This window comes from Gracilinanus agilis, chromosome 2 (genome assembly GCF_016433145.1).
Source record: "Gracilinanus agilis isolate LMUSP501 chromosome 2, AgileGrace, whole genome shotgun sequence".
NCBI classification, from domain to species: domain Eukaryota; kingdom Metazoa; phylum Chordata; class Mammalia; order Didelphimorphia; family Didelphidae; genus Gracilinanus; species Gracilinanus agilis.
In genome coordinates this window covers 452,961,530-452,983,534 of record NC_058131.1, presented here as the reverse complement: position 1 = coordinate 452,983,534, position 22,005 = coordinate 452,961,530, and the positions used below count along the sequence as shown (strand labels likewise).

The 22,005-nt window shown below is 35.3% G+C and overlaps 1 protein-coding gene across 1 annotated transcript in view; it reads right to left on the bottom strand.

Moving 5' to 3' along the window:
* The window catches only part of GCH1 (GTP cyclohydrolase 1), a 73,449-nt gene that overhangs the window by 17,665 nt on the left and 33,779 nt on the right, over positions 1 to 22,005 (bottom strand). The window contains exon 2 of the mRNA XM_044664787.1: positions 2,276 to 2,385. Within this exon, the coding sequence (XP_044520722.1) occupies positions 2,276 to 2,385 (110 nt within the window). The remainder of the gene's footprint in view (positions 1 to 2,275; positions 2,386 to 22,005) is intronic.

Sequence of the window (22,005 nt, the reverse complement as noted above, 5' to 3'; positions counted from 1 at the left end):
GATTCCACGTACCTTCCACGCTGTGCCCTGTTGTGGGGTTCCTCCGTTCGTCTGGACTTGTTTTTATGTCCCCTTGAGGAGTTTTGTGTGTTTCGGTCAGGAGAGGTTAAGAGCTGCTTCTTACTCTGCCGCCATCTTAACCCAGAAAACCATATCTTTTTTTTAACACTTAGATCAAATCCAACTTTCTGCAAGAGATCTTTCCCTATCCCCCATATAACTAGTGCCTTCCCTCCAATATTATTTTCTATTTATACCATATGGCTATATCTTCAAGGTACTTAGTTATTTTCAGATTATCCTCTCCATTAGAATATCACTTCCTAGGAGCAGCTAGGTGGCTCAATGGATTGAGAGCCAGGTTAGAGATAGGAGGTCCTAGATTCAAACGTGGCCTCAGATATTTCCCAGCTATAACAACTTTAAGTGACAACTTAATTGCTTAGCTCTTACTGCTCTTCTGCCTTAGAACCAATACATTGTATTGATTCTAAGATGGAAGGTGAGGGTTTAAAAAAAACAAAAACATCATTTCCTTTAGGGTGCTTCCTTAACTTAGAGAAATTTTTAAAACTTCCTATCTTAAGTACTTTGCACCAACCCTAACACATAGCAGACATTTAATAAATGCTTATTGACTAACTGTTTAACAAACAAAATTAAAACAAACCCTTTAGGGAGCTTATGTTATACTGGGGACATTTGTAGACAGAGCTTCAATTCATTCTTCTGCTTAATAGGTTTTATGGGATATAACCTTTTGTTAAATTAACACTAAATCACTGATGAATATTTTATTAGCTGAATTCAATGAGTAGGGGTTGATAAGAGATAGAGTTAGGCTTGATTTCAAGAAAAAGTTGTTAAGTATTAGAACTAACCACTGCCTCAAGAAGAGGTCATCTTCCCCACCTTAAAATTTTTCAACTATAGGCTGCATGACCAATTATATGGTGCTCCAGGATGTTATGGCAGGATCCTTCTTGTGTGGGGGTTGGACAAGATGCCTGCTAAACTCTCTGCCAACACTCATTTCAATCATCATACCTTAGCTATAAGATAGAGTACATAAAATTAGCAATAGGGAAACACAGACAAAATTTAAAGGAAGCAATATGGTATATTGGAAAGAACCCTGAGTTGAGTCAGATGGGTCGGATACTGATCCTTCCATGAACTTCTCATATGATCTTAAGCAAATTTTTCAGTTTTTCCTTGTCTGTATAATAAAGAGAACAGAATATGTGATGTTTTGGGTCTTTTTCAATTAAAAAATTCTACAATTATAGGGGATCTACAACAAAATAATGACAATTTTCATTTCTCAAGTTAAACATATTTAGAATGTGGAATAAAAAGGTTTATATCTCAAGTGATTATTGAGGTTGTATTAGATTCAGTTATATTCATTTGTATTAGATCAGAACATTGTATATCTGTTTTCTTATGAGGACTCATAACATAAAATGTGTTAGGAACAATTCTAGCTATAATGTGAAATATTAGCCATAAATTTGAAAATCTGCTTCAAGTCTGATACTGTATGTGAAGTTAATATTGCTTCCAAATTTGACCATGGAGTGCAATATTAAATATTCACTTTGGATCACTCATCACCCGACCAGAATAAAGATTCATAGAGTCACTACAGTCACCTTGATTAAAATCCCAAGGTAACCTTTTCAAATCTTTATTGTAAGCAATCACATGGTAAGACTACTATCTTAGATGTTCCAATTTAATACTAAATGTTTTCCCCGAAGGGTTTTTTGCTGGTCCATGAAGCTTTGAAATAAAATGCTAGAAACTATTAGATGCATCAGGTTGATATCAGGAGAAGAAGTAGGTTTACTTCTTTTTTTTTTAATCCTTACCTTCTGTCTTGGAGTCAATATTGTGTATTGGCTCCAAGGCAGAAGAGTGGTAAGTGTAGGCAATGGGGGTCAAGTGATTTGCCCAGGGACATATGGCTGGGAAATGTCTCAGGCCAGATTTGAACCTAGGACCTCCCATCTCTAGGTCTGGCTCTCAATACACTGTGCTACCCAGCTGCCCCTGGTAGGTTTACTTCTAAATGTTATATATAAATATATATTTATATGTGCAATATATATTACATCTATATACTTATATATTTATATATGTGCACACAAATTTAGAACCTTCAACCTAAAAAGAATTGAATTTAAAAAAAATTTTGGTTTAAAATAATGACTAACTCCAGAGAAAGAAGACAATAAAAGCCCAGTCTCCTTTGAGTAAGAATCAACATTACCTTTCCAACAAATGGCACTAAGTGATGCTCACACATTGAAAACATGTCTATGTCCTTTACAATCACCATCTCATCGTGGTCTTCATCAAATATGGCATCATTCAGGATATCTGAAATTAAATAATTGTTTTAGGAACATACATTCCAACTTTGTAAAAAGAAGACTATTAGCAAAACACTGGTAATTTCAGTTTCTCATATTTTAATTTATATTCCTATGACAGAGGCAGTCTATAATCTTCTTATTATCTTCTCCAAACCATTGTTTACCTAAGAACATTCAATATTATGACAGTGGCATTCTTAAGACCTTCATTCTAACCAAGAGTCAAATTTCCCTTCGGACATTGTAATACATTGTTTTGGAAGACTCCACTGAAAATTGGTTTGGACTATTTTAATCCAAAATGCTAGACATATTGCTAAGGTGCTTGGTTCCTAGTGATATAAGCCAAGAGGAAGATTCATGGATGGGTAGAGGTAGTAATGTCCACTCCAACCAGCTTGCAGAAATGGATATTAAATTTTTAGTATGATAATTTATATCTCAGAAATAAGTAATTGCTGCAAATCAGGACTTGGTTTATTGTTCTATTGATTGTCATAACTTAAGAAAGTATTAATAATATATATAATCCCCTCCCCATCTTGGTTGTTAAATATTCACCAGCATACACCTCTATAAATATTATTTGAGGTCAACAAGAGTTCTGTAGAAGGATTCAATCCCATAGTCATCACTGTGTTAGTGGAAATTTGGAGTCCTTGGTCTTAATATCAAGATCCATAATATAAACTTCCTGTGGATATTTAGGGGACTTGGAAACTACAATTCCCATGATTCCTCTTATGGAGAAAGTGTGATTACATAGACAGAGGTATAAGACTCCTGATGTGATTGGGAGACGCTCTCTTTGGTACGAGGCAGCCAGGTGGGAGAAAGTAATGGCAGGTGATTTGAATTAGATCTTATCAGGTGTGTGGCTATAACTATCAAAATGATTTTAAATAAACTATTAATACTTTAAATATCCATCTATATCAATATTATTTTTAATAGTAATGGCGACCATGAAGGGTTTTTTTCTCTCTCGTTTTTATGCTTGAGAGCATTGTATTTTTTTCTGAATTTATTTAAAATTTTCTTATTGATTTTCCTTTTAATTTTTTTAATAGTGTAATTGACTTTTTCTCATTTTGTACTGAAATTACATATAATCAATGTTAATCCTTTTTTGATCTTACAATAAGTTTAATATAAATATATATTTGCTATAATATTAATGCATACTCAAAAAGCCTTAGACTATGGTAACCTGCCAATTATTGGTAAATATTATGGGACTGTGATTAATGTCTCTCTGTCTGATTCCAGAAGGGAGCAAAAGAGCCACAAGGTCATGGAGACTGACTGAGAATCTACAAAGTGCCAAGAAGCAAAAGGTCATGCAAACCATGGATTGAAGATGTTCTATGCCAATTCTGAAGGGCTTGAAACTAGTGTTTGAGATTTTGGGTTGCAGCTTTCTAACATTTTAGAGGCCAGACTTCCCCAGAGCTTCAATTCCTAGCAAGCACCTAAGATTGGCTATCATTATGGCTCATCTCTGAGAAGGTGCAGGCAAATCAGACCAGGAAAAGACACTTCCCTTGCACATGCATTTGGTCCTGTTATTTCTATTATATATAGAATGGCAACTTTCTGTAGTCCTGGCTCCTGAATGGGTAATTGCAAACTGCTTAAATCACTTTAATTGGGGCTTGATTCAAGGACCTATTATAAGTTTATTTTTCCTTACATTTTTGCACAAAAGACTGTGACATTTTACATTTCATTTGCAAGTTTTTTTCTCTTTTATTTGGATTTTATTTTTATTTTATATTTTTTTGTTTCTTTTGCCAATTGCTTTCATACAACCCCGTGACTCAGCCATGTATCCTTAGCTGACCTGGGATACCCTCTTCAGGGGAGAATGTGTTATTGATTCTCCTCGGGTGTGTGTGTGTGTGTGTGTGTGTGTGTGTGTGTGTGTGTGTGTGTGTGTGTGAGTTTTATAATCATAATGTCTGTATTATAATCTATAATGTAAAATTTTAACTCTTTTGAGAGTAATTTCAGGGAGGAATGTATAATTCTCCTCAGAAGGGAATGTGTGTTTTATAATCTATAATGTAAAGTTTAAATTCTTTTGAGAGTAATTTCAGGATAAGAAATTTGCCATCTCCCCAGAATCCAGCCAACGAACCTGTTTGGAGAAGGCACCATGAAGGTGCCTGAAGAACCTTCACTGGATCATGAAGATCCAAATGAACTTTGGGGTGCAGTTGATTGAACTATGGGGAATTGAATGCATTTGTTTTGAATGTATACTCTTATGCCAAAGGGAACTGTCCTTATTTGGCTTTTGTCAATGCGCCTAGCAATCATTGGTTCATTGTTTTTGTCCTCTTTTCTTTTATCCCCAAATTTCTATAATTTAAAAGTTATGTTTACAAGATCCATCAAGAAAGACCAGTCTTTTCTTTGGATCTCAGGGAGGAATGTGTTAGTGAAAATTTGGGGTCCTTGGTCTTAATATCAAGATCTATAATATAAACTTCCTGTGGATGTTTAGGGGACTTGGAAACTACATTTCCCATTATTCCTCTTATGGAGGAAGTGTGATTATGTAAACAGAGGTATAAGACTCCTGATGTGATTGGAAGATGCTCTCTTTGGTACAAGTCAGCCAGGTGGGAGAAGGTAATGGCGGGTGATTTGAATTAGATCTTATCAGGCATGTGGCTATAACTATAAAAATGACTTTAAATGAACTATTAAGACTTTTAATATCCATCTATATCAATATTATTTTTAACAGATTGGATGACTGTTGGAAGGTGATATGATGATGATAACAAATATTTATATAAGCACTTTGAAGCATACCAAGTGCTTCAAATCCATTATCTCATTTGAGGTAGAGCTGAATATGGGAGTACTTAGTCTCTTACAGAAAAGATAGGATATATTTTTAATTTATTTTATTTTTCCAATTACATGTAATAATAATTTTCAACATACCTTTTCTGAAATTATAAGATCCAAATTATCTCTCTCATTTCTTTACCTCCTCACTCCCAGAGATGATAAGCAATTTGATCTGGGTTATACACATATTTTCATGCAAAATATACTTCCATATTGGTCATTGTTGTAAAAGAATACGCACATAAAACCAAAAGCCCAAAATAAAAACATAAGTAAACTAAAACAAAAAATAGTATGCTTTGCTCTGCATTCCAACACCAACAGTTCTTTATCTGGAACTGAATAGCATTCTTTGTCAAAAGTTCTTCAAAATTGGATTATTGTATTGCTGAGAGTAGCATAAGTCTTTACAATATTGCTGTAACTGTCTATATTCTCCTTGTTCTGCTTATGTTACTCTGCATCAGTTCATGTAAGTCTTTCCAGCTTTTTCTGAAATTATTCTGCTCATCATTTCTTATAGCACAATAGTATTCCATCACCATCATATACCACAATTTTTTTCAGACATTCCCCAGTTGATGGATACTCCTTCAATTTCCAATAAAGACAGAAAATTTGATGTATCACCAGAAGATGTGCAAATAGTCACCTCCTTAGTCAGCACAATGATACTGTGGCTTTTGTAGAGGTTAGTGACTTCTAGGTATTGAATATGTCTAGGTTTTCATTCTTAGACCCATATTTAAATATATGGCAGAAATTCATTAGATTGATCATTGAACAATTAAAGTTGGACTATTAGACAGACTGAATGGCAAAAACTAGAAGGGAAATCTGAAACTTTTTTCCAAGTCGAACTTCCTTTTCTAAGAAATTGAAATTTTCCATTGTGATTACTCGACCATAATCAATTCATTTTTTTAAAGGCTAGAGAGAAATAGGCTCTCTATGCTCCAAAATACATTCTGATTTTGTCATTTTTAAAATAATCATGCCCTAATAAAAACTTTAATCAAATTTGAGAATCTTCTGAATGTGGAAATAAAAGAACAATTTCTTATAAGGAAGAATAACTGGAAAAGGAGTTAACTGTCAAATGTAATAAAAGCTAGAAAAGTTTTCATTTTATCATCTCAGGATCAGAGCATCTGTATCACCAGTTCTAGTAGAAACCCCAGTCCTTTAATCAGGAACAAGTCTCAGTAAGTGACACATACAACAAGTACTACTGATATACTGTGCAGGAGAAATGTTCGAATAAACAATCAACTATTTATTAAGTGTTTATTATCTGCCAAGCACTGTCCTTAAAGGTGTGGGCACAAAGACAATAAATAAATAGATAAATAAATAAGCAGGCCCTACTCTCAAGAAGCTTGCATCATATCAAGAAGGACCACATGCACTATGAGAATTTATTTTTCATATACTGTATTAATTCCTTTATAATACAGAGAATTACTGTATATTCCTGTGTCTGGGATCTGGGTCAGAGATAACATCTAGTCTGCTACTTTTTACACTTTCTTTGGTCTTGGGAATGCCAAGGAATGTCTTCCTTTTTAATAAAATTTGGTTAATACATAAAGGGGAGAAGGGTCCTTTACCAGCTTACATGACCGGTAGAGAAGTTGATGGACTACCTCTTAATTAGCTATCACCAATTAAAGATGTATTGGGATCGTAAAGGGAGGGGATGAATAAAAAGGTCCTAAAAATCTATTTATTAAACTTCCTGATGTAGGCTCAAGTCATCCTTGGACCCCAATTGAGCCATAGAGTCTTATACCACTTTATTGGTTATGATACTGGTCTAACCAATAAACCAGACATAATCAATAAACTTATATTATCACCTAAAATCAATCTCCCAAAATAACTTTAATAATAACAGCACAGAGATATACACATAAAATATACTTATCTCTAAAATAAATAAAAGGAGAATTGGTTAAAGGAATTAGGAAGATCATATATAGCTTCATGTAAAAACTGGTACTTGAGCAGACTTTTGAAACATACAAATAATTCTGAGCTGTGAAAGTGATGAAGAAATGCACTTCAAGTTTAAAGAACATATAGTACAAATATGGGAGGGGGAAACGTTCAGTTTGAAGAAGAATAAGAAATCCATTTATTTGGACCAAATTGTGAATGAAAGCGAACAATGTATAAGACTGCTAGAAAGAGAGACTGGTACCAGGTTGCAAGGGCCCTTTAATGTTAAAAACAGAAAAGTTTCTATTTGATTCTGAAAACAATGGGGAGTCATTAAAGTTTATGGAGTAGGGTTATGAATTGGTAACATTTGTACTTTAGGAAAACATCTGTATGGAGGGAGGATTGGAGAGGAGAGAGATTGAGGAAGGGAAACTGTTTAGAAAACTATTGTGATAGTCTAGGTTAGAAGGTGATGATGGCCTGAACTCAATTGGTAGCTATGTAAATAGGAAGAAGGGACAAATTTTATGTGAGAGATGCTGTAGAGGTAGAAATTAAGATTTAGCAACAGATTGGATATGTATAGTGAAGGAGAGTGAGAAATCAAAGATAATACTAAAATTGCAAAGCTAGGTAATTAGTAGGATATGGAAAATTACCCTCAACAGAAATAGTTTCTTATTTCTTAGAAGTAAAGTGGCTTTCTGGGGAAATACAATGAACTTTATATTAGAAATGTTCAATTTGCAATGCCTTGGGACAACAAGTTTGAAATGTCAAACAGATTGTTAGTAATGTGCAACTGGAGTTCAGGAGAGAAAACAGGGCTGAATGTATAAATCTAAGAGTCATCAGCACATAGATGATATTTAAGTTCATGGGAATGGTTGGGATTGCCAGATAAGAGAGTTATTTACTCATAATATATCATAACTAGATGCAGAGCAAAAGGAGCAGAGCCAGAAGAACACTGTACACAGAGACTGATATACTATGGTAAAATTGAATGTAATGGGCTCCTGTACCAGCAGCAATGCAATGACACAGGACAGTTCTGAGGAACTTATGGTAAAGAACGCTACCCACATTCAGAGGAAGAACTGCAGGAGAGGAAACATAAGAAAAACAACTGCTTGAACGCATAGGTTAAGGTGGACATGATTGGGGATGTAGACTCGAAACTACCACACCAATGCAACTAACAGCAATTTGGAAATAGGTCTAGATCAATGACACATGTTAAAACCAGTGGAAATGTGCATCGGCCATAGGTGGGGGGAGTGCGGGGAGTGAAGGGGAAAGTAGGAGCATGAATCATGTGACCATGTTAAAAATGAATATTAATAAATGTTTAAAAAATATATCATAACTATATATAATTATATAGCAATAACCTAGCAACAAGCTCATTATTAACTGCATTTCAATTTTTTAATTAAGATACCTAATTAGGTTTATATACTCAAGTCATTATTTTCCCATAGTGAAGTTCTTCCATGTTGTATTTACTTATATTTTACTCTGGCATGTATATATCTGAAAGCTACCATCTGTAACTAATAAAAACAAAACAAGATCACAGATTGTTTTAATTTCCTGCCTGCTATCAGCACTGAGTAGGTAACCCTGGAAACCAGAATTTGAGACATCACTTCTTATTATTGGTCATAACCAACAAATGCCATAGAAAAGTCATCCAGAGCTCTCTCCAAGTTAGGGTTTGTTTATAATAACTCAAATACATCAGCTCCAGGTTGTATATTTTACTGTCATTTTATTGTCACTCTTCATCCTTAATATATTTTGACATCTCTTAAGTGCCTTATTTTTAAAATCTTCTTTTGAAAATACAGTACAGATTATTAGACTTGGTACTAAATTATAAAACAGTGGTCATCAAACTCATTTGGTTGTGGTTAAAAAACAGAAAAGGACATAGGTGTGATAGTCTAGGTAAGCAAGAAACAAGAACAATAGAAAACAATTCAGTGTTTTATAAAGACAAGCATATAAATTATTGGGAAAATACTCTTTTTGAATAAGAACTACTTCAAAAACTGGAAGGTAATCTTGCAGAAATTAAGTTTAAAATAACATCTTACTTATTATGTAATAAGCTCAAGTGTATACTATAAATGTTCTGAATGCAAAAGGAAAGGTCATGCCATAAAAAAAATTAAAGTGAGGTCAAGTACCTTTAACAATTACTGGTCTTCCTAATCTTGACCCTATAGTTAACCACTTCACTATTACATTGTTCATTGTCTTGAATCCAATGCCTAACCCCAACATCATCCATCTCCTCTGTTCCTAATAACATGCTACACAATGGAGCCAGAGGAAATCAGGCAACCATGATGCCTATATACAATACAAATTTTAAATCTAATCCAAACTGTTCCTTCAGTGCCTCGAGACAAACTTTTCTTCATCTCCCCCACCAAACTGATTTTCTGTGACACTTCCCAGAATGCCTCTTCTTTAGTTAACTTCTTTAGTCTCTTCTCATGACCTCCTTACCAACCCTCTCCCTACCCTTTCAATCCTACAGAGGATTTCACCTCATATTGTTTTTGAGAAAATGTACCTCATTCTGTGTGAGTTTTCCTTTCTCCCCATCTTTACATCTCCAAAACCCTTGACATCATCCTCCATTCTTCCCATCTTTACTCTGGTTTCTTTTGAAAAGATGGTCTTCTCTTCATTAAGACCAACCCCTTTACATGTTGTTTCCATCCCCTCTCTTCTCTTTCAACAGATTACTCCCACAGTTGTCTCTTCCTCTTTCTCTAATCCTTAATTTCTCCCTTTCTACTGGCTCCTTCCCTGCTACCTTACAAATACATTCCCTCTATCCTTAAAAACTTTCACTTGATCCTTCACTTGATCCTTCAAGCATTTTTACCTATATTTCTCTTCCCTTTCAAAGCCACTCATTCAGAAAAAATCTGTCTATTTTCATTGCTTCCACTTTCACATTTTGGAGTTATCAACAATCTCTTTATTGTTAACTCCAATAGCCTTATCTTAATCTTCATCAGTATTGACCAAAATAGCATTTGACATATTTGACCTCTTCTCCTAGAATCTTTCACTTCTCTGTATTTTCATAATACTGTTCTCTCTTGGTTCTTTCCCTATCTATTTTACTGGCTGCTCTTTCTCAACCTTCTTTGCTGTTCCAGGTTCTACAACTTCATTGAGGATGTGCCCTAAAATTCTGTTCTAAGCCCTTTTCCTTTTCTACACTTTCTGTCTTGGTGACCTCAGCAACTTTTATGGATTCAATTAGCAGCTCCATGTAAATGCCATAGGTGTGTGTGTGTATATATATATATATATATATATATATATATATATATATATATATATATATTGAGAGAGAGAGAGAGAGAGAGAGAGAGAGAGAGAGAGAGAGAGAGAGAGAAAGAGAGAGAGAGAGAGAGAGCGCCCACACGAGAGGGCCAAAGGCAGCAGAAGGAAGAACACTGAACAGACGAGCTCTTGCTCTGGCTCTTCCACTAAATTATGGAATGACTGTGGACAGCTCATGCCTCTTCTCCGAGTTTCAGTTTTTTCATCTGTAAAATGGGAAAGAAGGGTCCTTCTAGCTCTCCCATTCCATTCTGGGAATCCATCCATGTCTAAAGGTAAGTGACATCTAGGGTCCTTGTCACCCACCCAAGCAGTTTNACACACACACACACACACACACACACACACACATATAAATATATATATATATTGAGAGAGAGAGAGAGAGAGAGAGAGAGAGAGAGAGAGAGAGAGAAAGAGAGAGAGAGAGAAATAAAATCTTCCCTGTAAGCCTCTGGCCATATCATTAATAAATTAATAGACATCTTGAATTGGACGTCCAATTCACGACTCAAACTCTCAGCATGTCCAAAGCAGTTAACCTCCAAACTTATCCTTCTTCCTATCTTCTCTATTTCTGATGAAGCCATGCCTATCCTTCTAGTCACAACTTCAGAGACATCTTCAATTCTTTATTCTCCTTATCCCACATAGCAAATCAGTTATTAAAACTTGTTCATCCTACTTCTATGATATCTCTCTCATTTAGTCCCTTCTTTCATAATATTCTCATTCTCTTCACATAGCCTCTTTTTTTAATTTTAAACCCTTAACTTCTGTGTATTGACTTATAGGTGGAAGAGTGGTAAGGGTAGGCAATGGGGGTCAAGTGACTTGCCCAGGGTCACACAGCTGGGAAGTGTCTGCGGCCGGATTTGAACCTAGGATCTCCCGTCTCTAGGCCTGGCTCTCAATCCACTGAGCTACCCAGCTGCCCCCACTTCACATAGCCTCTTAATTGGTCTGTGATTTAAATCTTTTCTTTAATCCATCTTTCCATAATGATATACCAAAAGAAAGGGTTTGACCATGTCATCCTCTTGCTCAATAAACTCCAATGGCTCCCTATTACCTCTAGTATCGTATGCAAACTCTTCTGTTTAACATTTTAATTCTTTCACAATCTGACCCACATTTCCAGGATTATTATGCACTCTATATTGCACTCTATAGTCCAGCCAAACCGGCTACCTTGTTATTCCTGACTAATGAAATTTCATTTCATATATACAATGATTACAATTTAAATGGAGAGTCTGAATAATGGAGAAAGCAATAAAAGCTTATAGAACAGATGATAAAAAAAAACACAAAAAACCTTCCCTTTTCTTCATTACAGAGCCTTGGAGAATAATAGGACAGAATATTGCACACATCATCAGTTACATGAAGATTTTTAATTAAGTTTTTCTTTTTAATGAAAGTTTTTAGTCTATAGAGAAGTGGGAAATATCTATGATGTAAGGACAAAAGGAATCAATAATTTTTTTTAAGAAAATGCAATAGAGAAGGCATTAGAATGTTCTAAGAGTAACCTATATCCAATACCTATTTAAGCATTCTATTAAGCACCAATGCTATTCTAGGCTAAAAGAGAAAGTATATAGTATTTATCTACCTTTAAAAGATTGCATTCTAAAAGATTAAAATATAATTATTAATATGTTCATTTTTTTGTTGGGGCAAAAAAGTACTGACAACTGCTTTGAAAAGAAATTATATAAATGAAACAAAATACACATGGTGTTCATTCACATTCACTTTCTTTGAGAAAAGAAGGAAGAAAAATCTCTCAAAGGATGTTATTTGTTTTGGATGCATAATTGCAGGGGAATAATATTGTAGATCAATGATTATCTCCAAAATAGAGAACTAAAAGGAAGCTAGCCATTCTCCTTGTGTGTCATCTTCAGAGGTCAGTAGATAGACTGACACCTTAAAAGAGAGAACACAGAGTATTCATCTTGAGGTTGTTTCCTTATGATGTAAAATGATTTGGAAACAACTGTGCTCTCAAGTATATGAACTATAATAACCTGTAACAAGTTATCTGTTTCAATGATTCATCAAATGGATTGCTTAAACTCTCTTTGAGAACCTGACTTCAGACACTGCTTCTGTGTCAGCTGACATGTCTGGTTTGTAGAAGTACGTGTACATTCATCACAAAGCTCCTCTTATCACTCCAATTTAGTGATGTGAGATATTTACATCACTCCAACTTCTTGGAAAGTACTTTAGAACCCATGAGCCCATCATTCCCTTTTTGAGCTTCCCCTAAGATAATTTGAACATTGATGCATTTCCCTGGTAACAGACTTGCTTCATCTATGCCAGTGATTCCCAAAGTGGGCACCACCGCCCCCTGGTGGGTGCTGCAGTGATCCAGGAGGCAGTGATGGCCACAGGTGCATTTGTCTTTCCTATTAATTGCTATTAAATTTTTAAAAAATTAATTTCCAGGGGGCTAAGTAATATTTTTTCTGGAAAGGGGGCGGTAGACCAAAAAAGTTTGGGAACCACTGATCTATGCAATACCAGAACCAGAAAATTCTAGAATTGGGAGGAAATACAGAGGCCATCAATTCCTACCCATTCTAAAAGGGAACCCCCACCTCCCAATAACATAAGTGACAAGTGACTGATCATCCCGCATAAAGACTTTCAAAGTGGAAGAACTCACTTCTCTTTACAAGCTCCTTCTGATTAGGTTTAATTGGAAACATTTTCTGACTTTCACCTAAATTTGTCTCTGACACTTCTATCCATTGCTCCTGTTTTACCCCTCAGAACTCCAAATAGAATAATTCTAATCTCTCCTCTACATGACAGCCCTTAAAAAACTTAAACACAGCTACCATTATTGCCCCTTTCCTTATGCCTTTTCTTTTCTCTAAGCTAAATATTCCCAGTTCCCTCAAACAAACTTCATATATCATGGACTTAAGACCCTTCACCATCTTGATTGCCTTCCCCTGGACCATCTACCATGCATTAATTTTTTTCTTAACCATGGCAGTTAATTTCAGATGATTTCTGAAGAAGTCAGACTATTACCTCTGATGCCATTTCTGTCAATATGTCATTTAACAACTGAAGGAAGGTAAATGGTAAATTGGGTCTGGAATCCAGAAAACCTGTGTTCAGATTTAATCTCACACACTAGCTGTGTGATCCTGGACAAGCCATTTAATCTCTTTGCCTCAATTTCCTCATTTGTAAAAAGGAATAATGATAGTATCTACCTTCTAGGCTAGGGTTTTTGTGAGAATCAAATGAGATAATAATTGTAAAGTGTAATTTTTTCCTACTAAAAGAATTTCCTGAATCCTTTTCTCCATGGCTCCTGATCTATCCCCACTCTCCAACATCTATTGCTTCCAAAAGGAGAGAAAAGTAAAATAAAATAGGTGGCTGTTCATTTCAACTCAAGTTTCTTTGAGTGTGTCTAGGACAGACTGTCCTCCACTCCTAGAAAACCCTTCCTCATCACCTCCTCTTAGAGTCTCTTTTAAGTCTTTTTTCAGACAAAGTAATGTGGAAATTTGTTTTGATTGGCTATTCATATTTGTTATAAAGGTTTTGTTTTTGTTTACTGTGATAGAGGAGTGGAAAAGGAGAGGGGAACTAGGGATAAGGAGTTGTCAAAGCTTAGCCTGAGTATCATTTTCTAAATTTGACCTTTCCTAATCCCTTCCCAACTCAGTTGTTTGTTCCTTCTTCCTCCCTTCCCCAAAATTACTTTTTTACTTACATATATATATATACATATATATATATGTATTAATGTGAGTAGAGAATTGACCTGATCAGACCTGTACTTTAGGAATAACACTGGCAGTTGTATGAAGGATGAATTGGAGAGGGACATAAAGACCATCTGAAAGATAATAGTCAAAGCAAGAAGAAATAAGGACCTGAGTTTGGGAGGTAACTCTATGATTGGAAAGCAGAAGATGGATTCAAGAGATGTTATGGATGCAGAATTAACAAAACTTAGCTGACTGGATATGAGAGGTAAGGGAAAAGGAAGCATCAAAGATTATTCCAAGGATCTGAGTTTGGATAATAGGAAAAATGATTGAGTCCTTGATATAAACAGGGAAATTAGAAAGGGAGGTACTCTGTGGGAGAAAGATGCTGAGTTCTGAATAATCTCTCCTTCACAAGATAGCTCTCCATATTCTCAAAGATAGGTATCACTTTGTCCCTAAGTTTCCCCTTCTAAATACACACTGAAAATCTCCAAACATATCCTAAACAACCAATTTTGATATGTAATGATTTCAAGCCACTGTGTCATCCTATTTGTTCTCCACTTGGCACTCTTGACCTTATCAATGTCCTTTTTCAAATGTGGCACCCAATAGTAAACTTAATACTTTTTGACCAAGGCAAACTAGAGTATTATTTGGTATACAAAAAAGTCATCATGATAACTTATTATAAAGAGTTATCATATATGTTTTGTTGGAGCTATATAAAGTTTAAATGTCATTGCTTAAGGGGCAGCTGGATGGCTCAGTGAATTGAGAGCTAGAACAAACAAGAAGTCCTAGGTTCAAATCTAGCCTCAGACACTTCCTAGCTGTGTGACCCTGGGCAAGTCACTTAATTCCCATTGCCTAGCCCTTACCACTCTTCTGCCTTAGAACTAATACACAGTATTGATTCTGACAGAAGGTAATGGTTTAAAAAAATGTCATTGTTTAAAGGATATAAGGATCCCTTGCAAAAATTATTTGGTCCCTCTGGAATCAGTGGCCAAAAAATTGGATATCACTAATAAAAACTATAACTGCCTCCATTTTTCCACCTGCAAAATGAAGACAATACCTATACTCCCTTCCTTGCAACTGCTGTGAGAAAAGTGCTTTGCAAACCCTAAAATGCTACATGGACGTGAGTTTTTATTATGATTCCTTGTGGAATGAAATTTAACAGTACTAGATGTTCACAAAAAAAAGTCTGGAAAAGAAAATATAGGTGTAGGAATAGATAGGGTAATTTAATAAATCAATTAAGTCACCCAATCCCATTTGAAGTAAATGATAGGTTGTTCAATTAATGAATTGACCTCAATCTTAGGCTTAGCATTAAGCTTAAAAATTATTGTATGTAAAAAGATGTTGCAACTTTAATGCTGAGATAGTTTAGAAAGTCATTCATGAGGTTAGAAGCAAGAGTGGTGTTCCAGTAAATTTCCTGACAAATTGCAGAATAGAGAAGGAAGTTGTTGTCAAGTACTTTTTTCAGTCTTGTTCCTCTCTTTTTGACTCCATTTGAGATTTTTTTTTCAAAGATACTAGAGAGGTTTACCATTTACTTCTCTAGTTCATTTTATGGATGAGGAAACTAAAGCAAATAAGGTAGTGACTTAACCAGAGTCACCCAGCTAGCAAGTATCTAAGGTCAGATTTAAACTGAGAAAGATGAGTTTTTCTGACTCCAGGCCCATCAGTCTATCCACTGCACCACCTAACTGCAATAGAGGAGGAAGTAGTGGCCTTGGTTTGAGCCTTGTCCTAGGTTTCCACTCTCTATACCTTTTTGGCCAAAGAAGGAGCTTGGAAGGGTCTGAAGGATTCAAGACTTGCCATCTTTCCTTTTATGTCCTTCTATTACCCCCAGATCAGCTAACTGAAGCATCTGCATTATAAAACAAGAGCACACTAGACATAAATTGATGATGCTACAAGGAATCCAAAAAAGAATTTACACTATGCCTAAGGAAAATTTCTTGAGTACCTCACAAATGGAAGGAAAGGACCTCTAATAACCAGGAGCTTTGAGTGACATTTTTGCTACATGTGCTCTCAAAGTTTGAGCCTACTTTCTGTTGGATCCTGTATGTGTTTCTGGGAAAGCAAGTCATAGTCCTTTGGAAGGAAACTTTTTATGTGCCAGATTATGTGCCACTGTATCACCTTAGTAAATGAAGATTTAATATTGTCTGACTAAATAAATTCTCAACTGAGAATCCTGGAGAAAAAGAAATCAGTGAGGCAAGGATCTTAGAGAATTACTACTGACTTCTCAAGGATGCTCCTAGAATCATGAGAGAGAAATATAGCCTTACGCTGGTACCAGAAAGTCATTTCTCAGAGTAGGAATTGGGATAAGCTTCCTTAGAAAGAATAAAGTCTATATAGGGAAAATAAATCCCAACATGAATATAGGAGATAAAATCTTACCAGATATTCTATCTCATCATTTAGGTACGTTATGTAGCATCCAAACAAATCACTTCCATTAACTATTCAAGCACTCAACAAAACATAGTGACAAATCTCTAATAATTAGAAAAATGCAACTGAAATTTGTACCACTGAGACTGGCCAAATTGACTCAAAAAGAAAAAAGAAAATGTCAAACATTGGAAAGGTTGCAAAAAACCAGAAATGCTAATGCACTCCTGATAGAATTGTATTGGAACAATCATTCTGGGAAGCAATTTGCAATTATATCTAAAAAAAAAAGATGAGTGAAACTCTGCATTCCCTTTTCCCCAGAAATACTAATCCTAGGTCTATAATCTTCAAGTGATTAAAGAAAAAGGAAAAGAATCCGTAAGTAGACTAGTATTTAGAGTGATAGATTTAAAGTCAAGATGACTTGAGTTCAAATCCTGTCTCAGACATGTCATTGATTGTAACCTCTTCTATCTCCATTTCCTTACCTATAAAGATAATACCAGCACCTACTTTACAGAGTGTTCGTGAAAGTCAAAAGATTACAGATATAAGGCACTCTGCAAATCTTTATACTACCGTTTATATTTATATGTAGCATATACACTTTATATATTAAACTATATCTAGTAGTGAAATAATAGAGAACTGTCCTAGAGGGGTGTGAGATGATATAACCCACCTAGGAACTTTCTTCAGTAGTATTATATAAAACTAGCTATTATAAATACAAAAATATTTATGGCTGTTCTTTTTGTAGTTTCAAAGAACTACTAACTAGAGGTGTCCATCAATTGGGGATTGACTGAACACTTTCCACTATGATACAAAGAGATTCCATTACGTATACTGTTTTGATTAACAGAGCCTTGCCCAGTATAACAAACCCTCATGTATGTTCATCTTTTTTTTTTTAACCAAAAAGAAAATTATTTTTATCCTGGAGCAAGCCAATAACTTGTGCCTTTATTGTATTATCCATTATCAATGACTTTTAAAGGAAATAGATCCCAAGCCAGAGACTCTAATCTGTTCTAATCCCTGCTTTCCTACATGTATCTGGTGCAATCTACTATTTTTATTATTTCTGAAATGCAAAATTAAAACCATATTCCCAAAGGAGAGGAGAATGGAGAAAGCAAATACCTTCTAGAAATTCTGATAGATACATTAACTAAATTTGATTTTTCAAGAAGAGATATCATGCTTCTTTTAACATTAATAGCTATTGACTCAGAAAATAAAATTTACTAAACAAATGAAGATAACAAGGTTTGGTTTAGGAAAGTTCTAAAGAAAGAAAATATCAATTTGACAAATTGCCCATTTGCAATTAGTATCATTTGAGACAGACTGATCCTGTGCCAAAGGTCATCCCACATTCATTTAAACTACATAAAATTTCATAGTGATAAGTATCATGGCACCATTTGTAATTCTATTTAACAGATAAGTGACTTATCATATATCATATATCATAGGGACTATGAGACATCTATATCATGTTTTTACATGACCAAGGATGCAAAGAGAGTCTCATAATGACTTTATTTCCTCTAGGACTTTATGCTTTTTATTTTTTAGGTTTGCTACTGCCAAGCAAATAATGCTGCTCATTGAGGGTAGTCTTTGGTAAGCATATTTCTTTCATGCTTTTTTACTTATTATATTTATGCAAATATACTTCTGATAGATTTGTGATCTAATCAACATGAGTATTCTCTATAATAATGCATCCTAGTTCCCTCATCATGTGTGACTTGTCTATATCTTCCCACAAATTCTCCACAGAAAGTATAACCAAAGAACTGGGGGCCATCCTCCAGCTCAAGATGGCATGGGACTCTGGGTTTCCCTTTGTATCCTCCAAATTATAGAAGTGCTTCAGGTCAAACTATAAGCAGGAAAATTCCTTGCCTTCCTTATTAATGCTGACATCAAAGACTCATGATAAGACCCTAGAAATCAAAGACTCATGATAAGAAAGACCCCTGAGAGAAATATTCCCTTTGGATTTTCCCCTAGATTTATAGATGGACACAGATATACATATTCTGATTATGCCCCAATACCATTGGGTTGTAATCTAGTACATCTACTTGTCTCCTAAACTACGCCCTATGTCTTCAGGACATAAAACACGGCTCTGACCCTGGACAAGTGACCAACCCCCCCCCATTTCTACCTGAATTCATACCCTTCTCTGGTCACATAGTACCTGCTGTCAATTGACTATAAAAAGATGCAGAATCCGTCCCCTCAAGGAGGCAGTGCACACACCTAAGTCTGTCTCCCAGCCTTTCAACGTTACCCTCTAAATTAATAAATTTTTCTTTTCATTTTTAAGCTAAGTTTTGGAATCTTGCATTCTTGCAAAGAGTAACCATTGCAAACTCTAGGGGCTCACCTCAAGACCCTCCTCCCCCTCACAACAAAGATATTAAAGCAATACCAGTGGAACATAATTGATCCATGTTGGTTATCTTTGGTTTCTTGATAAACAATTTGCCCAAACATCTCTCTGATGTTATCTTTTATGCTACTTTTCCCTGTATTTTCCCTTCATAGGTAATGTTACAGCCTTTTATTTGACATAACTTTAATTCTTCAGACTATGATATTGCTTGAATGCATATCAAAGGCATTTACTTCCATCATGGAGGATGTCCAGCATCAACTCCAAATTGAAAAGATTTGCCCCACAAATTTTCTTAATGAAAAAAATAGATCAAGCATTCAAAATACTTCAAGTACTTTGGTATTACCTTCTAGTTACCACTTCCTTCTCCTATCTACTCATTAATTCATCATAGGAAGTTTGAATCTTTGCTAAGGCCTAGAAGACTCTAGCATAGTCTTTCATTAGTCAGACCACTGTACTTTAAGTGAATTTAACATTGCTACTCAGCATACTCTCTTCATCTTTTTTTTTTAAGTTATTTTTTTAACATTTATTAATATACATTTTTAACATGGTTACCTGATTCATGTTCCTCTTATCCCCTTCACCCCCCCCCCCGCAATCCCCCCACTCATGGCCGATGTACATTTCCACTAGTTTTGTCATGTGTCCTTGATCAAGACCAATTTCCAAATTGTTGGTAGTTGCATTGGTGTGGTAGTTTCTAGTCCACACCCTCAATCACGTCCACCCCGACCCATGCGTTCAAGCAGTTGTTTTTCTTATATGTTTCCTCTCCTGCAGTCCTTCCTCTGAATGTGGGTAGCATCTTTACCATAAATCCCTCAGAATTGTCCTGGGTCATTGTATTGCTGCTGGTACAGAGGTCCATTACATTCAATTTTACCACAGTATATCAGTCTCTGTGTACAATGTTCTTCTGGCTCTGCTCCTTTCGCTCTGCATCAGTTCCCGGAGGTCTCTCCAGTTCGCCTGGAACTCCTCCAGTTTATTATTCCTTTTGGCACAATAGTATTCCATCTCCCGCATATACCACTGTTTGTTCAGCCATTCCCCAATTGAAGGACATACCCTCCTTTTCCAATTTGTTGCCACCACAAAAAGCGCAGCTATAAATATTTTCGTACAAGTCTGTTTATCTATGATCTCTTTTTGGGGTACAAACCCAGCAATGGTATGGCTGGATCAAAGGGCAGGCATTCTTTTATAGCCCTTTGAGCATGGTTCCAAATTGCCAGCCAGAATGGCTGGATCAGTTCACAGCTCCACCAGCAATGCATTAATGTCCCAATTTTGCCACATCCCCTCCAGCATTCATTACTCTCCCCTTCTTTCATTTTAGCCAATCTGCTAGGTGTGAGGTGATACCTCAGAGTTGTTTTGATTTGCATTTCTCTAATTATTAGAGCTTTGGAACACTTTCTCATGTGCTTATTGATACTTTTGATTTCTTTACCTGAAAATTACCTATTCATGTCTCTTGCCCATTTATCAATTGGGGAATGGCTTGATTTTTTATACAATTGATTTAACTCCTTGTATATTTGAGTAATTAGACCCCTGTCAGAGTTTTTCGTTATAAAGATTTTTTCCCAGTTTGTTGTTTCCCTTCTGATTTTGACTACATTGTTTTTGTTTGTACAAAAACTTTTTAGTTTAATATAATCAAAACCATTTAATTTACATTTTGTGATTTTCTCTAACTCTTGCTTGGTTTTAAAGTCTTTCCTTTCCCAGAGATCTGAAAAGTATACTATTCTGTGTTCACTTAACTTGTTTATAGTTTCCCTCTTTATATTCAAGTCGTTCACCCATTCTGAATTTATCTTGGTGTAGGGTGTGAGATGTTGATCTAGACCTAATCTCTCCCATATTGTTTTCCAAATTTCCCAGCAGTTTTTGTCAAATAGTGGATTCATGTCCCAAAAGTTGGGCTCTTTGGGTTTATCATACACTGTCTTGCTGATGTCATTTATCCCAAGTCTATTCCACTGATCCTCCCTTCTATCTCTTAGCCAGTATCATATTGTTTTGATGACTGCTGCTTTATAGTATAGTTTAATATCTGGTACTGCTAGGCCCCCTTCCTTCACATTTTTTTTTCATTATTTCCCTTGATATTCTTGATCTTTTGTTATTCCAAATGAAATTTGTTATAGTTTTTTCTAATTCAGTAAAGAAGTTTTTTGGTAGCTTAATAGGTATGGTGCTAAATAGGTAAATTAATTTGGGTAGAATTGTCATTTTTATTATGTTAGCTCATCCTACCCATGAGCAATCAATGGCTTCCCAATTGTTTAGATCCAGTTTTATTTGTTTGGAAAGTGTTTTGTAGTTGTTTTCATATAATTGCTGTGTTTGTTTTGGTAGGTAGATTCCTAAGTATTTTATATTGTCTAGGGTGATTTTAAATGGTGTTTCTCTTTCTACTTCTTGCTGCTCTAGTATGTTGGAGATGTATAGAAATGCTGATGATTTATGTGCATTTATTTTGTATCCTGCAACTTTGCTAAAGTTGTTGATTATTTCTACCAGCTTCTTAGTTGATTCTCTAGGATTTTTTAAGTAGACCATCATATCATCTGCAAAGACTGATAGCTTAGTTTCCTCCTTGCCCACTTTGATACCTTCAATTTCTTTTTCTTCTCTAATTGCAACTGCTAGTGTTTCTAGTACAATGTTAAATAATAGAGGTGATAATGGGCATCCTTGTTTCACTCCTGATCTTATTGGGAAGGCTTCTAATTTATCCCCATTGCATATGATGTTTGTTGATGGTTTTAGGTATATACTGTTTATTATTTTTAGGAAAGGTCCTTCTATTCCT